Raw genomic sequence first — 24,032 nt, 5'->3', positions numbered from 1 at the left:
AATATTTATAACAGATACATCATATAAATAGTTGATATTCAAAACACAGGAGGAAATAAAAAACTCAACAGCAAAATAAAATACTCAATTAAAATAAGCATTAAATCTAAGCAGACGTTTCTCAGAATATATGCAGTCATAAAAGGAGTTCAAAAAATGTTTATTATCAGTAATCATAAAGAAAATGCAAATCATAATAGAATAATATCGCCTCACCAGGGCAGAAGGGACAATTGCCAAAAAAGAAAAAGAAAAGAAAACAAAACAAAACAAAAAAACCTAAAGAAATACCCAGCAGGAGAGATACCATGGTCACAAAGTTGATTTACCATGGCAAGGCTTATTATACATTGCACTCAGGATGTGCTGAGCCACTGCAATTTCTCCAAATGCTGGGAAATTTAACTGTATAATTTGTGGTGATAGGGGGACTGAGTTGTGCTCTCCCAGTTGGGGCTAGGAGATAAGTCTAAAGATAACAAGTGTCTGTGTGGATGTAAAGAAAAGGGAACCCTTGCATACTGCTGGTTACAATATTAAATAGGACAGCTATTAGGGGAAACATCATGGATGTTCTTTGGAAAATGAGTTGGAAATGGAGAGATGATTGTGATACTTTGTCATTTGCACAAAAAAGTATCAGATTAAAATTGAATTTTTGTATGGTTTTAAAAAATAAGGAAACAAGAAATAAATGCTCTACATATGCATGATTTTCTGAACATGGAAACATGCAGACAGTTATTTAATTGCGACCATTTGTTTACTTTTTGTATTGTTTTTCTAGCTTTAATGAAAATGAATTATATTTGCAATTTTAAGCGCAGGGAAAATTTTAAATTAAGAGGAGCGTGATTGATGTATCTAAGAAGTGATTGATGTATCTATTCTCCCGCCTGTTTTTGTGTGCGCTCTTCTTACAGACAGTGTGGTGGAACTGGTGCCGCGTCTACGCGGAGAATTACAGTAACCCGGTTTTTGGTGATGAGTCAGAGTGCGTGGTGCTGCTGCTGCTGCTGCCATTTCATCACCTTTGCGAGCGTAGCATCCATCCCTCCACTCCCTCAACGCCTGGGCCTACCTTCAGGCTACCAGGCCAGTGATGCGGCCAGTCTAGAAACGGGTTGACCTGCGCTAAGGCCTTGGTGGGGCGCCCCCTTCCGCCTCCCCAGGCCTGGGCTGAAGAGTCCTGCCAGGCCACGGCCATGGAGGCCATCTGGCTGTACCAGTTCCGGCTCATTGTCATCGGCGATTCCACGGTGGGCAAGTCCTGCCTGATCCGCCGCTTCACCGAGGGCCGCTTTGCTCAGGTTTCAGACCCCACCGTGGGGGTAGATTTTTTCTCCCGCTTGGTGGAGATCGAGCCAGGAAAACGAATCAAGCTCCAGATCTGGGATACAGCGGGTCAAGAGAGGTTCAGGTGGGAGTGCAGCACGGGCTCGGGCTCGCGCGAGCAGTGGGAGGGTCTTCGGGGTTTACTCAGCCCCTGGGGAAAGAGGACTTCCTGGTTCTTTTCGAGATGCGCGGGGGTGACAACGGAGGGTCTGGGGCTTCCCAAGCTCACTTTGAGTTACCTAGGAGTTCAGTGCAGGGAAAGAACCGCCCAGGCAGGGGAAGGCCATTCATTAACACATTGTTTGAACCACAACTCCATCTACCTGCTTTTTGGTAGGTAATAAATAATCAGGATAACTATATAATTCATCAAAAATCAGAACCTATGTTTCATACTTTTAAAAAAATCCAAGTCATTTTAACATAACTGGAAGCTCCAGGTAGGTAGGTAGACTAGATAGATGTATATTGACTTCTTTCTATGTCTCTATATTTGGGGGGAAGAAAAAAGACAGGGAGAGATAGAGACAGAGAAAGAATGAACATGTCCTAATATAAAAGAAATAGAGGCTGATTAATTGATTCTCTATTGTAACCACCATGCATTCAGTTGCCAGAGAGTGGAATCATTTCTGAGGAAATAGTGTGAGATTACTCACATAAGAGAATGCCATATAATGTAAATAAAGCCTCTGACCTCTTAGAACTTCAGTACTAGCATGATCAGAAGAAACAGAGGCAACACATAAAAGAGCATTTTGTTGTTTGTATTTATATGCCACTCCCTCCTGTACCACTGGGCACATAATGGATAATCAAGAGTATGTTTTTTTTTTCTTTCACAATCCTTTGCTCTTTCTTTGTAGTATGTATTTGTAGTTTTATGTATGGATACAGAGGAGAGAAGTTTAACTGGAGAAGATGAAGCCCAAGCAAAGAAAGGAAATACCCAGAGATGGGAAACAGCATGAATAAAAACAGAAGTAACAGAAAACAAACTAATAAAAACTTTACAGAGAATAATTTGAAGTAAGGTAGAGCAGCAGGAACCAAAACAAAAGACTCAATACAGCATAATTATGCTCACTGACTCATTCTTCACTGAACATTAGTTGAGCATAGAAGATACCAGTTAGGTAATTGAAGAAGGGTATGTATGGATAATAAATAATTGCAAACTTAAGTTGCCTCCAACTTCCCACTTGTACAAACTTTGGCAAATACTTTATACAAGTTCTCCTGAATAAAGAAAGGTATCTTGTATATGTTTGCTGGGATCTCTGTATGAAAAGCTTGTTCATATTTACTATCCATTCTGTATTATATAGTATTGATGTGTAGGACTTCTTTACAGATTAAGAATAATGACCCGAACACCAACAGTGGTGGCATAGACCTATAATTCCGGCCCTCTGAAGGCTGAGGCAAGAGGATGATGAGTACTTGAAATATAGCCTGGACTTCTGTCTAATAAAAACATTAACCCTTTTATGTCATGTATGTTGTAAGATATTTCCCCAGTTTGTAACTTATCTTTTTATGTTAAGATTTTTTTTGAGGAAGGTGTCTAGTTCTACGTAGCTTTATGTTATGCTTAAAACACTTTGATAATTTCTGTGCTAAATACAAATAACTAATGCATAAATATATTCTAGAGCTTTGATAGATTGCTCATTGATTTCTCAAATTGACATTTTCACAAATTGAAACATTTTCTAATACAACTATCATTCCCTGTAAATCTCCAAACATAAAGGAATTAGGAATATCCAGTTCCCAGGGCTAATCTCCCTGGTTCTGGATATTGAACTCATTTGTAAGGCCTACCCATACCATCCTCTAGCTTGGGCTGTATTTCCCTAACCATTTCCCCCATTAAAACTGGGCCATTTTCCCTTAAGTTTTTAGCTATAGAGCTCTTCATTATTTATCATATCCATTCAATAACACAGAAATCCTTAAAATAGAAATAGACTTTTAAAATTGCAGTAGTCTAAAGCAAGTGATTATAGAGGCAAAATGTTCTACATCCTCTCATAAGCGCCTATATTCTTAAACAAAGTACCATAATATATGTTTATAATGAGGTTCATTAATTTAAGAAACTAAAATATGTGGTATTTCTTCTATTTGAGAAGTACAATAAATGTCCATGTAGGCTGAAATAACCTAATTACATGATTCAAATAAATTACAACTTTATTGGAACATGTTCACTATTTTGGCAGATTCTCCTAGCTAGTGCTTTTTTGGTCAGCTTCCTTGATTTTTTTTTTTCCAGTGAGTAAAGCTGATAGGCATTTTTCTCCATAACATTTTTAAATTTACTATTTTATTGTATGTGTATGGTGTTTTGTCTGCAAATGTGTCTATGCACCATGTGAGTGCCTTTTGACCATGGAGGCCAGAAGATGATGTCAGAGCCCCTATAACTGGAGTTACAAACAGTTGTGAGCTGCCATGTAGATGATAGAAATCAATTAATGAGCAGTTAATGCTCTTAACTACTGAGTCATCTCTCTAGCTCTGCCCCAGAATTTTACCATTCCCATTTTCCTATTCCCACATGGCTTAGGAAATACAAAACAAGATAGTGTTTTTCTTCACAGAAGTGATTGATGGCCCCAGCTGGAAAAAAAAAAAAAGTAGCAGTAATAGAAACAATAACAAAAACAGGTTAATGATAAATATAAAAATGAAATATTTGTAAGATATTTTTCAGAGGCCATCAATTATAGTTATAATCTATTGATTATAATAAATTCATCTTATTCTTGAAAATTCTTTTAAACTACTAGCACTCGTAATAAATTCACCATATCAAAAAAATGCCCATTATTTAATTTTGCTTTATGGTTACTCTGTAACTCAGATACCTTATTTTGCAGAAGAATTTGGTTTTAGTTATTCAGACTTGGAAGCAGGAGAGTTAGCTGTGGTGAAAATTATAACTCAACCATCTCCCAGGGTTTCTTCCCATGGCTGGTTCAAGAAAAAACACCTGAAAGTACATGAGCATTCATTTCTAGGAAGGGGCATCTTAACATTTTACCCATTTGAAAACGTATCATTATTGCTGTAGAATGGCATTTGTATTTATTAAAGGACTGTCAGTAATCAGGAACACTAGAATATTCTTAGTTCGTTGGAGTGAAGGAGTTTGGGCACGAACTTTATTCTTTACTTCTTTCTTGTGTTTTAGATCCATCACTCGAGCCTACTACAGGAATTCAGTAGGTGGTCTTCTCTTATTTGACATTACCAACCGCAGGTCCTTCCAGAATGTCCATGAGTGGTTAGAAGAGACCAAAGTACACGTTCAGCCCTACCAAATTGTATTTGTTCTGGTGGGTCACAAGTGTGACCTGGATACACAGAGGCAAGTGACTCGCCACGAGGCCGAGAAACTGGCTGCTGCATACGGCATGAAGTACATTGAGACGTCAGCCCGAGATGCCATTAATGTGGAGAAAGCCTTCACAGACCTGACAAGAGACATATATGAGCTGGTTAAAAGGGGGGAGATTACAATCCAGGAGGGTTGGGAAGGGGTGAAGAGTGGATTTGTACCAAATGTGGTTCACTCTTCAGAAGAGGTTATCAAATCAGAGAGGAGATGTTTGTGCTAGTTAACCCTTCCATTTTCAAAACATACTCTCCCACTTGAACTTAAATGTTATCAAAATAAATAGAATTCTTATGTGACTGAAGAGAACTCAACCTTTGGATAACAAATGAGCCTTCTTCCTAGGGGTGGAGCTCTGGCAGGCTCATGTGTGGATAGATAGGGAGCCTGGGTGCTGTGACTGAGGGACTAATGTGCTGACATGGGCTGGACCAGAAATTGTTTTATGGCCCAGGCTCAGCAATGGCTGCTCTGTTTGCCCTTTGTGGACCACATATTAAGGGTCTGGGGTTTTGAAAGTTAGGTTCCAGGAAAACACAGACAGAAAAACTGTTTCTTGGTATTGCAACTTTTCAGAGGTGGTGACCATAAAGAAACATGTAGATGGAAATCAAGTGTCAAACTGGGGACAATTAATATAACTGAAAAAAAGAGTATGGTATCAACTTATGCAGTGATAATACCATGCCAGATATGTGCTGGGTTCAGTACACACTAATTCATTTCTAACAATACAACTATAAAATGAAAGTTCCATATGAATCAGCTATTTGGTAAGGCCCTTTCAAGGTCCAGCAGTCTAGTAAAACTGCTGTGAATATGAAAAGGGAAGTCATTCACACATTGTTGTTATCACATTTGAGAAAGTGTATACTCTGGTGCTAGAGTTACCAATTGTGTGAAAGAAACTGTCCCATGTAAAATGCCCATGTGAGGAGAAGAAGAAAACATTGTAACTCAAAGGCCAAATTACATCTGGGTTTTCACTGCATCAGCTAACCATAATCTGGAAGTAAGCATACTGCCTGCTTCTTCAGATCCCTGCAGTGACAACACAGAGATTGTCTACAAAAAACCCTAAGTCAAGCCTTTGGTCATTGGCTTTATGCTGAGTATTTGTTCAATGTGTGGCCCTCGAAACCCTTAAAAATCCTGCATATTAATTTATTTCACTTATTTGATCACCATAATAGGCCTATGAGATTTTTTTTTACACTGTTTTCCAGAATAAGAAAGCAAGAGCCAAGACTACCTGATTCTTAGATTTTTTTCCGCCGGATCATAACACTGTCACATGAATAAATGATTAATCTGTAAATCTTGGAAGACATGTGACTCTAAATAAATGTTCTCTACATGATAGGATATGTTTTCCTTGTTTCACAGCTCAGCTATAATCCTGAAGGACTCTAGGAATAATCAAAGGTTAAGCCTATTCAGGAGTTATTTACAAAAGGGCATTAAATAAGGGATTAACTGCACAAATGAAAATACATTAAAACTGTGGGTTCTAAATGTTCTTCTCACAAACACTATAAATATTTTCTTGAAAGGAACCAAATACAACAAAGGGGAGTGGGATGGGATAAAGTACTCACTCCACGATAACCAAGGCCACCTGTCTGTTATGTATCTACACTGGGCTCCTGTCTACCTGAGTCAGTTCTTAATTCTCAGGTGATCAGACAGCTAACAAGCATCAGCAAATTAGAATGGGTGACATGAAAATTTCATTATCTTCTTGAAAAGAAGTGATGCTTTAAATTACTTTTTGGATTGTAGCCAGTTCAGCTAGGCAAAAGCCATACTTTTCACAGAAAACTATTCTGATTAGAGTCAAGTTTCTCATATACCCTGTGGTAGAAAGAAAGGCAAATCATTTTTGCAATATCCTGTTCAAGTTCAGTATGAATATGTGAATCAGAAAATCTGGGAATTTGTTTCAGCTAAAATAAACCAAATAATAAAAGTTATGAAAGATCATTCTGCCACCTTTGCTTCAACTTTGATGAGCAAATCATTTTGCACGAATTCACATCATCAAGTACAGGTGAAGTGATCATTTACTCTATATTCATTTCACACATTTTAAATTGCCAGCTTTTTGGTTGTAGAAGACAAACAACCTTTTTTGTGGGTTAACACAAAATCTCAGCAACTATACTCATGTCTGGATAGTTCCAAAACCAAGATTATCCAGTGGATAAATGAGAGTTGTCTAGATTCTTGTCAACTCAAGGGGGGGTGGGGATAGAATTAAAACATGCCTACAGTTTTCATTCTTTTTCTTTCTTTCTTTCTTTTTTTTTTTTGAGACAGGGTTTCTCTGTGTAGCCCTGGCTGTCCTGGACTCACTTTATAGACCAGGATGGCCTCGAACTCATAGAGATCCGACTGCCTCTGCCTCTCTGAGTGCTTGAATTACAGGTGTGTATCATGGCTCTCAGCTTTACAGTTTTCTTGACTATAGTACATTATAAACTTTCCTATTCCTGGCATTTTAAAACAGGTTTCAAAATACCCAACATAGATGCAGCAGAGGTGGCTGAACTTAACTGCTTAAATAATTTCTAGAAAAAAATCTTAAAAATCATTTTAGTAGAATTCAGTGCTACTGTCACTGTAATAAGTGGGTTTTAGAAAATAAGTGTGAAAAATCAAGTGTTCATATAATACTAAGGATAAAGCTTTAGAAGCTATTTTACTACATAGGTAAAGAAAAGATAAACTAACTTGTAACAATGATCACAACTGCATGTTGGATTAGGTTGTCTTATATTCCAGAACAAAATGTACTGTATACTTTTCCTCACTTTGTTGTGCACTGTAATGAAATGTGAACATTTCTTTATTTGGCTGTATGTGAATGAAAATATGCTTGTATTTAGTAAAATGGTTGATCATGTGACTGAGATTCCACATGTGTGTTGTAGCTATTTCTAGAATGTTTCCCTTCATTGTTGCAAACAAGGATACCAATCAGATACTGTAGTGTATACCAATATGATATGACATACTTTGCATAAACATAGCCATCAATATCTGAAAGCCAAAAGGAGGACACATTTTTTAATGGCATGTGAGTCTCATGTTGAAAACCACAGAAATATCACTATTTCCTTTTCAGCACAAGCCACTATGTAAAAAGTTGGCTCTCTGAAGCCTAAAGCTTCAGCATTATAATTTTTAATCAAGTGCTATATGCTGTCACCAGGGAAGTAGTTAATTACAACTATTGTCATCACTGGAAAGTCTTTTCCAAGCTAAATTGCCTTTTTTGTTGTTGTTGTTCATTGGTTCTTTTGTTTTTGTTTTCAAATCTGACTGTGGCACACTATAATGTAAGGAACATTGCAAGATGGGGAACAGATTGGAACACAGTCATCTAGCACATTTTACAAGGTGATAGTGCACATCTGAGAGAAAAATTAGAGAAATATTTAATTCTGGATCTTAGCATATGCAAACTAATCCCAGCACAGTTTTAAAACTTTTGCAGTCTTAAGTAAATTAAGGGGAGGAATGAGAAAAGAAGAAAGATAATTTATTACCTTTGGACTCCAGACCCTTATAACCAACTGTTTATCTGTGATCTCCACATGGTTGTTCATTATTATCACAGATTTAACATCTCCCAAATCAGGCTCCTGATCTTCTACTTCAAGCTATGACATAACCTCTTGGCTAAATGATAACTTTCTCCTATGTATTCCTGCCAAAAGCTTAGAGTCATCCTTCTTTCATCCTCTTTCTTACTCTACATTTGCTCTATCTGAAAATTATGTTGGCATAAGAGTATAATAATATTACAGCTTTTCAGCACCTTCAATGTCAACACACTGGTCTTGTCCACTGTCACTTATCACCTGAGTTATTGTGAGTTATTGTGTCTCCCTACAGCCACTCTTGCTACCACTTCCCTACCATAGTACATTATCCACAAAACTCAAGGGTGCCTGATGAAGCTTGAGTTGAAAACAGTCACCTGCCCATAATTTTCCAGTGCTTATCAATTTCATTCAGTTTAAAACATAAAGTCCTTCCAATAGTCTACAGAAGAATCCTTAAAAATGAATTCCATCCCACCTAGTGTGGGGTGGACACTTTTAATGCCAGCACTCAGGGAGGCAGAGGCAGGTGGATCTCTGTGAGTTCAAGGCCAGCCTGCTTTACACGGTCCAGGACAGCCAAGGCTACACAGAGAAACCCTGTTTGAAGACATCAAACCAAACCAAACAAAAACAAAACAAAATCCCATGACATCTGCAACCTCATTTCTTACAGCTGACCTCTTGTTCATCAATTTATTTTCTTGTTCTTGATTTTAAATTACTTTTTTCATTTTAAATTATGTGTCTACATGTGAGTCCATGTGAGGGTGTGTTTTCTGTTCCTCAGAGGCCAGAAATCAACAGATTACCTGGGGCTGGAGTTATAGGCAGTTGTGATCCACATGGTATAGGGACTGAACTCCAGTCCTCTACAAAAGCTTAAGAGGGGAGCTATCTCTCCAGCCCCTTCTTTTTTGGTCCTCAAACATGCCAAGAGGATTCCCACCTCAGGGCTTTTGTACTTGCTCTACCCTTGTTTGTAATTGTTTTCTGAGGTAGCTGTACGGATTGCTTTTCACAACTATCAAGTTATAGGGCTAGCAGCTTCCATTTTTTTTAAAGAGCTTACAGCTCCTAAGGAACACATCCCTCCAGATATCATTACTGACAGACAGCTCAAAGTCTTGCTCTATAGCCTTGCCTGAGGAACAAGAAAGATTCTGGGATACAGAAAAGGGAAACAAACAAACTCTAGAACAGTGGTTCTCAACGTGTGGGGCAGAGGTGAATGATTTTTCACAGGGGTTGTATCGTCAGATATCCTGCATATCAAATGTTTACTTTATGATTCATAACAGTAGCAAAATTACAGTTATGAAGTAGCAACAAAAACAATTTTATGGTTGGGATCACCACAACATGAGGGACTGTATTAAGGCTCATAGCATTTGGAAGGTTGAGAACCACTGACCTAGAAGATCATGGAAATCCTGGAGATACTTTTCACAGAAAGTAGTAGATGTTAATGTCATAATGCAGCAGTAAGTTTAGAAAAAAAAAAAAAAGAAAAGAAAAGAAATAGTAGTCATAGGATTTGTTGGTAGAGGCTTCTGTACTCACTAAGCCTCTCAGGAAATTAGTGTGGAAAGATAATACTCTTCAATATTCTTCAAAATCTCTCCCTTCCAGACAATTTAATCCACTCTCATGACTTCAATCACTCTCTACTTTGCAAAGTAATTCAGGCCATTTGTTTAAGTACCAAACTAATGCAGTTTATTTGCTTAAGACACACAGACATATTTTTCTCAACTCAGAACCTTTGGAGGTTCTGAAGATGGGGGAACATCTTCATTGCTATCATTTATTGTCCAAGCCCTTATTGACTCTTACTTGAACTACTTCAAAATCTTATCCTTCTCCCTACTTCTGCTACTCCCTTCTCCCTACTTCACATATCCATGACATATTTCCAAAATATGCAGTCATCTTATCACACCATGACAGATCAAGTCATTCTCCACCCAATTTACAAAATACCCTTGATTTCTCATCACATTTTAATGAAATTGAAATAAATATTACATTTCTTAATGAGGCTACAAGCCTCTCCATCATCTGGTCTGTCCAACTGTGAGTCCTATGAAAATAGTAATCGAATTTTCTTCACCAATGACTTAACTCTTCCAGAAAACACACACACATGATTCTGGTTCTGCAGCATCTGGAATTCTCCAATTACAAGATCTGGTTGTCACTTTCTCCTAAAAGACATGTTTTAAACTTCTGTAATAACTTTAGGCTATTAACCATGGCTCACTACTAATTTATCAATATAGGCCTTTGTTTCTCTTCCTCCTTTTATTGGCTGTTGTAGGCAACTGTATTTAATTATTAACTCCCAAGTAAACGTTAATTTTTGGTTATTTCATTAGATATATTACAAATTTAGTCTTCCATCTTGTTTAACAAAAGAATAAGGATTTTTTTAGTATGAAAAATATAGGTTAAAATTATGACTCTACCAGAAATTAACTGCAATTCAGTACCTCTGAGTCCTATTTCACACATATATAAAACTGGATGATGGTATTTAAATCATAAAGTTGTTGTAAGGATGAAAAGAGACAATTCATATAAAAGCACTTGGTCATAATAGTCCTAAGATGATAGGAATTATATTTGCATAAATGAATCTCATACAAATGGTTCATGTAACACTATACTGTTGTTTTTTTTCTATACTGTATATTCTATAAATACATAAGGTCAGATACTGTGTCTGTCTTTGCTAATTACTATATAACTCCAGTCAATCAGTGTATCTACATATTTATTGAATTTGAACAAAAGAAAAGGTAGTTAGAACATGGCAGAGCAGATACTCAAGAAAACTAGGTCCTTGACAATATGATTGAATCATAGATGTCCCTATGCTGGAGCCACCCTGTATTAAGATTCTTTGAAACATTAGATAATAGGTCTCTTTTTGGTATATGCCTTTCTACCCATCTTACATTTGAAAGTCTCTTAATTGGTACAATAGCATTCCATTGCCTGAACATGTGATATTTTATTTAATCAAATCTCATTGATATATGCATATATATCTTTGTGTACCTGATTAATTATGTCAAGTTAACAATCTTAGAAATGAAATTTATGAATCAAATATCATGTTTACTCTAATTTTCATATAATTCATTAAATTGTTCTCCAGAAATGTTTTACTGAACATTCATGAACAATGCGTGGTAATGTGTATATTAGGTATTACTGTAATTTTTAACTCTTTGTTGACTGGAGAGGTTAATAATATATCAATGTTTTAGTTTTTAGTGAGAGATGGGTGACATAGGGTCTCTCTCTGTAGCAAGAGAGCAAGCTGCTCTGAAACTTACTATATAATACAGGATGACCTCAAACTCATGGAAATTCTCCTGCCTCACAACAATATTTTTAAATGTGGATATCTTTGTTTATTGACTTTCTGTCCTTGAAGTTAAAAAATAGTCCTAATAAAGAATGCTGACCTTTTTCTTATTTATCAGTAAGACCACTTTATATATGGAAATTTCTTCTTTGCTCTTCTTATGTGGCAACAAATTTTTTCCTGTTTTTTTTTTAATTATGATGTTTGGTAATACAGAAGTCTGTAATATTTATTAGTAAAATCTATTATCTGTAAGAAGCTGGAAATAACTCTTTGTCTCAGAATTGAAGAGCCAAATGCCTGGAAGATATACTGGGAGAATTGCTTTCTATTCAACAAGAGTTTTTGTTTTGGGGGCTTTTTTTCTTTCAAGACAGGGTTTCTCTGTGTAGCCTTGGCTGTCCTGGAGTTCTCTTTGTAGATCAGGATGGACTCAAACTCACAGAGATCTGCCTGCTTCTGCCTCCCAAGTGCTGTGATCAAAGGCAGTGTGCCACCACCACAAGGCGAGTTTCTATCTTTTTTTTTCCAGGTTTTATTTTATTTTATTAATTACAGTTTATTCACTTTGTATCCCAGCTGTAGCCCCCTCTCCCATCCCCTTCCAATCCCACCCTTCCTCCCTCTTCTTCTCCTATGCTCCTCCCCTGGTTCAATAATAGGGGAGGTCCTCTCCCCCTTCCATCTGACCATAGTCTATCAGGTCTCATCAGGACTGGCTTCTTTGTCTTCCTCTGTGGACTGGTAAGGCTCCTCCCCATTCAGGTAGAGATGATCAAAGAGCCAGCCCATGAGTTCATATCAGAGAAGGTCCGTGTTCCAATTATTGGGGAATCCTCTTGGACACTGAGCTACCATGGGCTACTTCTGTGCAGGGGTTCTAAGTTATCTCCATGTGTGGTCCTTGCTTGGAGTATCAGCCTCAGAAAAGACCCCTGGGCCCAGACTTTTTGGTTTTGTTGCTCTCCTTGTGAAGCTCCTTTTCCCCTTCTTTCATAAGATTCCCCGCACTCTGCAAAAAGTTTGGCTATGAATCTCAGCATATGCTTTGATACCCTGCTGGGTGGAGTCTTTCAGAGGCTCTCTGTGATAGGCTCCTGTCCTGTTCCCTGTTTCCTCCTTCTTCTGATGTCCATCTCATTTGCCTTTCTGAATGAAGATTGAGCATCTTACCAGGGTCCTCCTTCTTGATTAGTTTTCTTAGGTATATAGATTTTAGTATGATTATCCTATATTATATGTCTAATATCCACTTATAAGTGAGTATAAACCATGTGTGTCTCTCTGCTTTTGGGATACCTCACTCAGGATGATCTTTTCTAGATCCCACAATTTGCCTGCAAATTTCGTGATTTCTTTGTTTTTAATTGCTGAGTAGTATTCCATTGTGTAAATGTACCACAATTTCTGTACCCATTTCTCAACTGAAAGACATCTAGATTTTTTTTTTTTTTTTACAGATTCTGGCTATTACAAATAAAGCTGCTATGAACATGGTTGAGTAAATATCCTTGTTGTACACCTGAGCATCTTTTGGTTATATGTCTAGGAGCACTATTGCTGGATCTTGAGGAAGCACTATTCCTAATTTTCTGAGAAAGCACAAGATTGATTTCCAAAGTGGTTGTACAAGTTTACATTCCCACCAGCATGGAAGAGGTTTCTCCTTTCTCCATATCCTCTCCAGCATACATCATCCCTTGAATTTTTTATCTCAGCCATTCTGATGGGTGTGAATTCTGATGGGAGGTGAATTCTCAGGGTTGTTTTGATTTGAATTTCCCAAATGACTAAGGATGGTGAGCATTTCTTTAAGTGTTTCTCTGCCATTTGATATTCTTCTGTTGAGAATTCTTTTAGCTCTGCACCCAATTTTTTAATTGGTTTACTTGATTTGTTGCTGTTTAACTTCTTTAGTTCTTTATATAATCTGGATATCAGTCCTCTGTCACATATAGGGTTGGTGAACATCTTTTCCCAATCTGAGGTTGTCGTTTTGTTCTGCTGTCTTTTGCTTTACAGAAGCTATTCGTTTCATGAGGTTTCATTTATTGATTGTTGCCTGTGCTGTTGGTGTTCTGTTCAGGAAGTTGTTTCCTGTGCCAAAGAGTTCAAGGCTCTTCCCCACTTTTCTTCTAACAGGTTTAGTGTGTCCATTTTTATACTGAGGTCTTAGATCCACTAGGATTTTAGTTTTGTGCATGGTGATAAGTATGGGTCTATTTGCATTTTTCTACATGTAGACATCCAGTTAGACCAGCATCATTTGTTGAAGATGCTATCTTTTCCATTGTATGGTTTTGCCATCTTTGTCAAAATCAGGTGTTCATAAGTGTGTGAGTTTATTTCTGGGTCTTCTATTCCATTCTATTGATCCACCATTCTGTTTCTATGCCAGTACCATGCATTTTTTTTTTCATACAAGTCTTTGACTTGCTTGGTTAGAGTTACACCAAGGTACTTTATGTCTTTTGGGGCTATTGTGAAGGATGTTGTCTCTCTAATTTCTTTCTCAGCCCTTTTGTCTTTTGTATACTGGAAGTCTACTGATTTTTTTTTTTTAGTTGATTTTTGTATCCAGCCTTTTTGCTGAAGGTGTTTATCAGCCGAAGGAATTCTCTGGTAGAATTTTTGGGGTCACTTATGTATGCAGAATTTTAGAATTTGAGCATAAATTTGTCAACTTTTCTCTGAGTCAGGACTGGTATTTTGATTGAAACTAAGTTTACCCAGCAATAATGATACATGGTAGACACATTCATCTTTACTAATTTTACATATCATTTTAATACATTGTGTCCATTAGTAACTTTTTATTGTTTTCTCATGTTGAGCCATTTTCTGTTTATTGCAAGTTTTTTTTCTGTTTATTGCAAGTTAATTTTACTTCTAAATGGGTTGTGTCATTATACTGGTTCCAGTTGTTTTAACAGATCATTTCTAGCAAATGAAAAGAATCTGTGTATTTTCACACACACACACACACACACACACACACACACACACACACACATATCTTATACAAAGTCCCTATTCAACTAATTTTTCAATGAGTTTCTTCTACTTTTAGGAGGAAATCATAACCAATAAGTGTTTTCTTTCCTTAATATCTACAAGGTAATGGAAGTGACAGTGGATGTCTGTCTTTTTTCACTGCTCCTAGCATTTAGCCTTAACTCTTTTATTATGCTATGTAAGTTTTATCATATTACTATTCTACTAAGTATTTTGAGGAAGAATTTATGTTGAGATTCTCAATTGTCTTTCTGGTATTTAATAAGAGAATCAAATGGCTTTTAACCATTAACCTATCAATGTAATTATTTCAGTAATGTTGTTCATGTTAAAACATATTTCCTTACATTTTTGGGCTAAATTGTTCTTAAGAAGTTATGGTGTAGCTGGACACAGTGGTGCACACCTATCATCCCAGCACTTGGTGAGGCAAAGGCAGAGAATCTCTGTGAGTTAGAGGCCAGCCTGATCTACAAAGTGAGTCCAGGACAGCCAAGGCTACACAGAGAAATCCTGTCTTTAAAAAACAAAAACAAAAACAAAGTTATATTTTTTAAATACTTCCTAATTTTATCCACTAATATTTAGGATATTTACATTTGTATTCATATTCGTGACTGGTTCTTACAATATTTCCAGATATTCAGTCCATGGTGATTAAAAGAAATCTTGTGGTAGGTGACATGTATAAGTAAATATATTAGAAAAGCTATAGATTAAATAGAGTGAATAGTATTCTGTAGGACTATATTACTATATATTGGAGTTCCCCATCTAAAAGCAATTTTTAGAACATCTCCTCAACCTCTATAACAAAAAGCTGTATTTTATGGAATATCAGATTTCCATAAGAGAACACTTTGTTTTTCACATATATTCATTGCTCTTCCCTGGAGTAAGATTATAGTTCTCTCTTATGAGGCAGGCTTGGCTGTGGGATGACAGTTCCCAGGTAATTGGTTTTCTAGTAGCAACATGGATTCTGAAGTTAACAAAGAGCAAGGCAAATTTTCAAATGTCGTGTAGTTATACTTTGTGTAATTAAAAATTGTATGAGCATTGTTAAAGGTTTACTTATTTTTAAGCTCTTGGTCTTAACAGTTTTGCTTTTTCTGAATTATAATTTATTTTTATGTTATGTACATAAACTCATTATTTATATTTTCATGTGAATAAGTATTTCTATGGTTCTTCATATGCCAAACACTTTTTATTATACTCCATTCACTTAAATATAAGGTTCTCATAGTATGTGATTATGATTCTTTTTTAAATCTTCTAGCCCCTATTGTAGGTTATGATTCTAATGTCATTTCAGCTTTCAAAGCCACTTAGCTCTTCCCTTTGTTGTCTCACCATCAGGTAGGCAGTCTGGAAACTGGGCAGTGGTCTGTTTGGTTTAATTTTTAGAATCTAGAAATAAAATTATGTTTTTATAGTTCAGACAGGAGCCTCGGAGTTCAAAATCAACACTATGAAGTCACTTTCCAAATTGCTCTTCATGCTCGCTTTCCTGGTATTCTTCATTTTCCTGGGGCTCCCTTCTAGGAACTCCAGGAAACAATCGAAACAATCCAGAACTTTAGTTTCCTAGTTGTGTCATGACCTGTCAGTTTGTCACATGGTAGAAAGACCAGAAGAAAAAGTGGCAAGTTCACAGCAATGTTCCAAGGTGCTGAATATTCTCTTGCTCTTTCCTGATGTTTCACTGATATTTTCTTTTCAGTGTCTAAAATACTTGGTCTACACTCAGTGAAGGAGACACAATGAAATTTCCTCAAGCATGCCTACACATTAAAACCTACTCAATTTTTGACAGAGGTTAGCAACATAAATTAATACATAAAGGATAACTGTTTTAGTATTAAACAATTTATACTATTCTGAAAATTTTATATCTGGAAATCTAAATGTAACATATATGAAAGAAAATACTCATTATTGCCAATTGTGCTGTACACTGAACACCAAAATTGCAAGTTGTTTTAGTAAAGAATATTTCACCTAAATTTTCTAAAGTATTTGATGAAATGTTTAGCTATTACCAGAAGAAAATAATACTATATATTTTTAGCACTTGTAGTATTTCGAATAAGAATGGCCTCCATAGACTCATATTTGAATGCTTACGGAAGGGAATTAGGAGGTAGGACCTTGTTAGAGAAAGTATGTCACTGAGGGTGGACTTTGGGGTTTCAAATGCCAATCCATGCCCAGTGGTTCTCTCTTCCTGTTGCCTGTGAATCCAGATATAAAATTCTTGTCTCCTCCCCCATCACCATGCCTGCCTGCATGTCTCCATGCTTCCTGCCATAATGACAATGGACTAAACCTCTGAACTTGTAAGCCAGCCCCAATTAAATGTTTTCCTTTATTAGAATTACTGTGGTCATGGTATCTCTTCAAAGCAATAGAAACCCTAATTAAGACAGCAATCAAGACTCAAAATCAAGGATTACAACCCAACTTTATTTTCTTATGACCACCATTTTCTTTGTTGATACATGTTTTGTCTAAGGATAATATTTTTAATAAATGGTGCTGATAGTAGCATAGTAGTATAAGCCTTTAATCCCAACAGTTGAGAGGCAGAGACAGGGATTTTTATGCATTTAAGGCCAGCCTGGTCTAAATAGAGAATGCCAGAACATCCAGGGCTCTATAAAAAGACTGTCTCAAAAACCAAAACAAAATAAACAAACAACAACATAAGAAAACAAACAAAAATGATGCTGAAAAAATTAGGAATCCTTATGCAAATAAAGGAGGTTTGACTTTCACTTCATACCATAGACAGAAATTGAATAAGAACTAAAGAGCTAAAATAAAAATTTATGGAAGAAACTAAATAGAAAGCTGGACATCTTGAAGCATACCTACAATCCCATAATTAGGGTGATGAAGACAGGAGGATCTGGAGTTTTAAGATAAATAGTGAGTTTAAAGCCAGCCTGAAATACATGACACTGTCTCAAAAACTGAGGAAGTGGTAGAGAGAGGAGAGATAATAAACGAAACAAGAATATATACAGACCTTTTGTTTGTTTATTGTAGTGCTGGGATCCAACTATACAAACAATCTAGCACTGAACTACATCCTCAGTGAAAAATAAAAGTAAACAAAGGAAACACACTAAATGGCTTTGAAAACTGATAAGTATTAACTGTGGTGGTGTGAATAGTTTCCCTTCCCCTAGACTCATGTATTTGAATGCTTGGCCCAGAGGGAGTGACACTATCAGGTGGTGTGGCCTTGTTGAAGTAGGTGTGGCTTTGCTGGAAGAAGTGTATCACTGTGGGAGTGGAGCTTTGAACAGTCTCTCTCTCCCTGGGTTGCCTTCGAATCAAGATGTAGAACTTTCAGGTCCTCCAGCAAGATGTCTGCCTGTGCCCTGCTATGCTTCCCACTGTAATGATAATGGACTAAATCTCTAAAACTACCAGCAATGGAATGTTTTGTTTTTGTTGTTTTATAAGAGTTGCCTTAGTCATGTTGTCCCTTCACAGCAACGAAACCCTCACTAAGACAACAACTTAATCAAAATTGAAGGGCTAGAGAAATGGCTTAATTGGTAAAATGTCTTGAAAGCACTGGGACCTGAGTTTAATCACTAAAAACCCAAGGTGCTGGAAATATAGAGATAGGCAGATCTTGGATCACTGACCAGCCTGCCTAGTCTAGTAATGAGCTCTAGGCCACTGTAAGACCTGGTCTCAAAAAAAGCAAGATGGATGGTGCCTGAGGAATGAAACCTGAGGTTGTTCCTTGGCTTCCACTTCCATACACATACACATGCATGCATACCTGTAGAAATGTGTACATATACTACAGATATGAACATCTGTACATACAAAGAGAAAAAATGAAAACTATTTGGTTTTCAAATGACTGTTTAAAAAATGGAAAGGTAAGTCATTGACCTAGAAAAATATCTGAAATATCTAATAAGATTAATAAGGAGAATACAGAAGAGAAAGATATACACTTATTTTCTGAAATTCACTAAAAATATAATTTTCTTTTACTGCTTGGAACTCAAGTGATTTCCCTTGTCTACCTTTTTAAGTAAAGTTTTTTTTCAAACTACTAGTATGCAATTCAAAATATCACCTCTTAGAAAATTTCTCCACATTATTTAAGCAATATTAAGAGATCTTTGCATTACAAACATTTATATTATATTAAATGACATTTTATAACTGTATTTATAGTTCATTTGATTTTCTTAGAAAAACATGAGGTCTACTAGACATTACAACACATTTTTAATCACAGTATTCAGGAAGGAGAGACAAATTAGTCTCTAAGATTTTGAGTCTATGACACACAGCAAATTCTAGGTTAGCCAGGGCTACATAGTGAGAAACAAAGTAACCAAACAAAATACCTGTACCGTAAGTTCCTTGAAGGTAGAAACTAAGCCTTAATTGTAGGAAGAAATAAAACTAAAACGTAAAACTGAATTTTATTTTAAGGAGAAATGGAAAAAAGTTAATTTTGACTTTAATAAATCATGTTTCCAAGAATCTTTCAAATCTCTACACTTAGATTTCTATACCTGCCAACAGCAATTCCATAAGTATTTTTTTTCATACTCACAGCAAATTCAGTAACATTTGTCCTCATATACTCTCCATGAGGCAGCAACACTCACTCCTTTATATTTGGTCATATTTTATTAGTTTTTAAAACAATGTTTCATTCATGCAAGCAGTATTAGAATATTATTTGCAAAGCACTGTTCTAGGTACTAGGGATAGGTAAAGAATAGCAGAAAAAATACCCTTGGAACTTATATTCTAGGGTGAACAAATAACTAAAATGAAATACACAGCATGCTGATATTAGTAAGTAAGCTAATCATATAATATAGGCCAGCTTGGAATAAAAAAAAAAAAAAAACCCTGTTGTGGCTTGTTAAGTGATTCTAAAAAAGTGAATATGTTATCTCCTTTCAATAAACCAAGACTATCTCTAACATATCATGGCATACTATACCTTAGAACTAAGTACTAAGGGGAAAATCAAGCAAAAAGAAGAGCCAATGATATGTCTATATTGGTAGGGGAATAGTCTGCCAATTTGTATCTGGTAGCCATAAGAAAGATACATAAACAATCATTCGAGAGATGTTAAGTTAAACAAACCATGGGTTCCTGCAGACACACTTTTATGCATAAGGGAATAGCAAATAGAAAATCCTGCAGTAAGAGGCATATTCCAAGAAACCAGAGACTGGTTTATTAGAACCAAGTGATTTTTACTATGCCAAGATAGTTTCTCTGAGGGGAGATGTGGAACGAAGGTAACATTTTTGACAGAATTTCAGGAGAGCATTATTTTTAAGATATAAAAAAAATTCACTTCACTATGTAGAAGAGTAAGACTGTTGATTACAATTCTTCCCCAGCAAGAACCTGCCAGTATTATAAAAATAAGGCAGTAGGGAAGAAGCTTTCAAATCAGTTACAGTGTGGGGGAAGGAGCTCACAAAGTCCCACCCCTACCTGAGGAGCTATTGCAGTTGATGACTCCGGGAGAAGAGAGGGTCAGTTTTCTTTAGGGATGCAGTCTGTCATAGGTTGACCACATTCCAGTGGATGTCCCTAAGCCCATGCATATATTAAAAGTATTAAAGATATTATAATTTTAAAAAGAAAAGGATACATAAAGTTGGGAGGGACACATTCCTGCCCAACACATTTCCCTACTTCTACTTGGTCTAGAAGTAGCAGAATCAGAAGGAATGAGAACGGATTTGATTTAAACACATTGTAGCAAAATAAGGAATTATATAGAAAACAAAACAAAACAAAACAATTTTTTGGCTCCACTGTTCTCCTTGTGAAGTTCTTGTCCCCTCCAGATCTTTCTATCTCCTTTTTCTTCCATAACATTTTCAGCACTCTGTCCAACGTTTGCTATGACATCTCCTTTTGATACCCTGATAGTAGAGTCTTTCAGAGGTCCTCTGTGGAAGGTTCCTGTGCTTTTATTTGTTTGCTCCTACTTCAATGTCTATCCTGTTTGCCCTTCTGCATGAGGATTAAGCTTCCCTAGGGTCCTCCTTGTTGTTTAGCTTCTTTAGGAATATAGATTTTAGCATGTTTATCCTATATTATAAGTGAGTATATACAATGTGTGTCTTTCTGCTTCTGGGATAGCTCACTCAGGATGATCTTTTCTAGTTCCCACCATTTGCCTGCAAATTTCATGATTTTCTGGTTTTTAATTGCTGTGTAGTATTCTGTATGTAAATGTACCAAAATTTCTGTATCCATTCCTCCATTGAGGGACATCTAGGTTGTTTCCGGATTCTGGCTATTACAAATAAAGCTGCTATGAACATGGTTAAGCAAATGTCTTTATTTAATGGCGGGGCATCTTTTGGATATATGCCTAGGAGTGGTATAGCAGAATCTTGAGGTAGCACTATTCCTAATTTTCTGAGGAAGCACCAGATTTCCAAAGTGGTTGTACAAGGTTACAATCCCACCAGCAATGGAGGAGGGTTCCCCTTTCTCCACAACCTCTCCAGCATGCACCATCCCTTGAGTTTTTGATCTTAGCCATTCTGCTGGGTGTGAGGTGAAATCTCAAGGTTGTTTTGATTTACATTTCCTGAATGACTAAGGACACTGAGCATTTTTTAAGTGCTTCTCTGCCATTCGATATTCCTCTGTTGAGAAATCTGTTTAGTTCTGTACCCCATTTTTTAATGGGATTACTTAGTTTGTTGGTGTTTTAACTTCTTCAGTCCTTTATATGGGGGGCCTGCAGAGATCAGTACTCCAACCAAGGACCTTGCATTGAGAGGACCTAGACCTCTGTTCAGAGGAAGCCCATAGGCTGCTCAATTTCCAAATGGCTTCCCTAGTAAGGGGGTAGGGGTTGCCTCTGGCATGAACTCAGTGGCTGGCTCTTTGATCATCACCTCCCCTTGGGGGGGTGCAGCCTTGTCAGGCCACAGAGGAAGGTGATGCAACCAGCCTTGATGAAACCTGATAGGCTTGGGGCAGATGGAAGGGGCACAGGGGGAGAGGAAGGAGGATGGATGGAACTGAGAGGAGACAAGGGAGGGGGCTGCAGTGGGAATACAAAGTGAATAAATTATAATAAATAAAAAAAAATTTAAAAAAGAGAAAAATAATTTTTCTGAGTCTATAATCACATCATTCCCCTTCCCTTTATTCCCTAAAATGTTTCCCATCAGCTCCCCACCTTGCACTGTTTCAAATTAATGGCATACATATATTCCAAAATACATAAATACAACCTACTCAGTCTGTTATGATACTTAGTGTGTATATTTTCAGGGCTGACTATTTGGTATTGGATAAACTAATTGGTGTGCTTTTCCCTGGGGAAGACCATTTCTCCTACTGTCAGAATTCCTTAGTTGTCTGTAGTTCTTTGTCTAGAATTGGGGTTTCATGAGCTTTCCCCCAACCATGTTAGCATGTCTACTGTTATTGTCTTTGTTCAGATCATGTTTAGGCAGCCATGTATCAAAGATCTAAAAGTGAAACTTGAAACCCTGAAACTGCTAGAAAACATAGGCAGTACTTATCATATTGGTGCAGGAAAGGACTTTCTGAATAGGACTCCATTTGTCCAAAAGTTAAGGCCAACAATTGACAAGTGGGACTTCATAAAACTAAAAAATCATAAAACATTAATGTGGGTGGCCTGTGCTACAACCTGGGATCATAGTGATGTCCAGACCCATGATGACACCAAGGGCCATGTCTAGGTCTGTGTTGATGTCCATGACCCATCTTGCCATCAAAGGCCTGGCAGATGTCCATGGTCTATGTTGTTGATGTCCATGATCCCAGCTACTCTGTTCATGGTCTGTGACAGAAACCATATGGAACCTCATGATCCCCCAACCATAAAGAGCAAATAAGCTACTTTGGCAATGATATCAATAACTGCAGGCAACAGTTGAGAAAGATAGATGTGAAAGACTTCTGTGACTTATCTCATCCCACCACCAAAAAACACTAAGAGCCTAAACAGAAAGTGATCGAAAACTGGGAGGCCACAGCCAGGATACAAATTGAATAAATTGTAATAAACAATTTTAAAAAAATCTTAAAAAAAACTGTGATAGGATGTCAACATGTCACTCTCTGCAATAGATGCCTTCTAGCAGGGATGTGGGTGGGGAAGGACTCAGTTCTATTTAAGGGGTAGGCCATTGAGAGTTTGACCATGCTCCAATAATAACACAAATTAGACTTTTTTTTTTTTTTTTTTTTTTTTTTTTTTGCTGGGGGAAGTAACAAGGGTGGGGAGGTGGACAGGGAAGACTAGGAAGTGAATGTGATGGGGTATATAATGTGAAATCCCCAAAGACTCAATAAAAAAATATGTTAGAAAAAAATATGAGCCTGAACTAAACAGGGAGCTCTCAAAAGGGAAAAAAAAAAGTCTAAGAAATATCTCAAAACTGTTCATCATCTATATCACTTAGAAAAATGCAAATCAAAACAGCTTTGAGTAATACCAGCACTTAGGAAGCAGACGCAGGCTCCACCATACCCAGATATCTCCTAAGATTGTAGAGATACTCATCCATAGGAATAGGACAGGAAGTGAAATACTGTTCTGCTACGTATGTGTATTAGCTGCTTTTCTGTTGCTGTGAAAAACACTGTAACATATAGCAACTTACGGAAGAGTTTATTTTGCTTTATGGTCCCTTCTGGGGAGATAAGTCCATCATGGTGGTTAAGCATGGCAGTATGTAGGTGGAGCAGAGAACTAAGGGAGTTCTTCAACTACAAGCATGAAGCAGAGAAAACAAATTGTTAATGGGGCACAGCTTTTAACTTTCAAGGTTTGTGCTTCCTCCAGTAAGGCTACAGAACCTAAAAGTTCCATAATCACTCCCACACAATATCAACCAACAAGGAAGCAAGCAAATATTTGCACTTCTGAGAGACATTTCTCATTTAAACTACTATATTACAGTTTAATACAGATCTTTCTAAAATCTACAAATCATACATCAACTACTGTGTGTTAAATCATGTTGACATAATACTATGTTGAAGTCCTATTTCTCAGTAGCTGCAAATATGATGTTATTGGAAATATATTCATGTTTACATATAAATATATTTATATTTTGTATATTTATGATATATATTTATATATATTATCATAAATAAGATCATTGCAGATATAATTATCTAGAACGAGGCTTTACAGAAACAGGGTGGAGACTCAAATCTAGTACGATTCAGACTTTTATAAAAAGGCTAAATAATGGTAAGGTAGATC

General features: G+C 36.7%; 1 protein-coding gene across 1 annotated transcript; it reads left to right on the top strand.

Annotated features, from left to right (window-relative positions):
- Positions 1-985: 985 nt before the first annotated feature.
- On the top strand, positions 986-8,967 carry Rab39b (RAB39B, member RAS oncogene family). Its single transcript, XM_021629578.2, has 2 exons — positions 986-1,420; positions 4,538-8,967. Exons 1-2 carry the CDS (start codon positions 1,206-1,208, stop codon positions 4,962-4,964), a joined length of 642 nt encoding a protein of 213 aa, XP_021485253.1. The 5' UTR covers positions 986-1,205; the 3' UTR covers positions 4,965-8,967.
- Positions 8,968-24,032: the final 15,065 nt, after the last annotated feature.

Source organism: Meriones unguiculatus, assembly GCF_030254825.1.
Source record: "Meriones unguiculatus strain TT.TT164.6M chromosome X unlocalized genomic scaffold, Bangor_MerUng_6.1 ChrX_unordered_Scaffold_30, whole genome shotgun sequence".
NCBI classification, from domain to species: Eukaryota; Metazoa; Chordata; class Mammalia; order Rodentia; family Muridae; genus Meriones; species Meriones unguiculatus.
The sequence above is the reverse complement of the archived record's forward strand: the minus strand, read 5'-3'. Positions and strand labels throughout refer to the sequence as shown.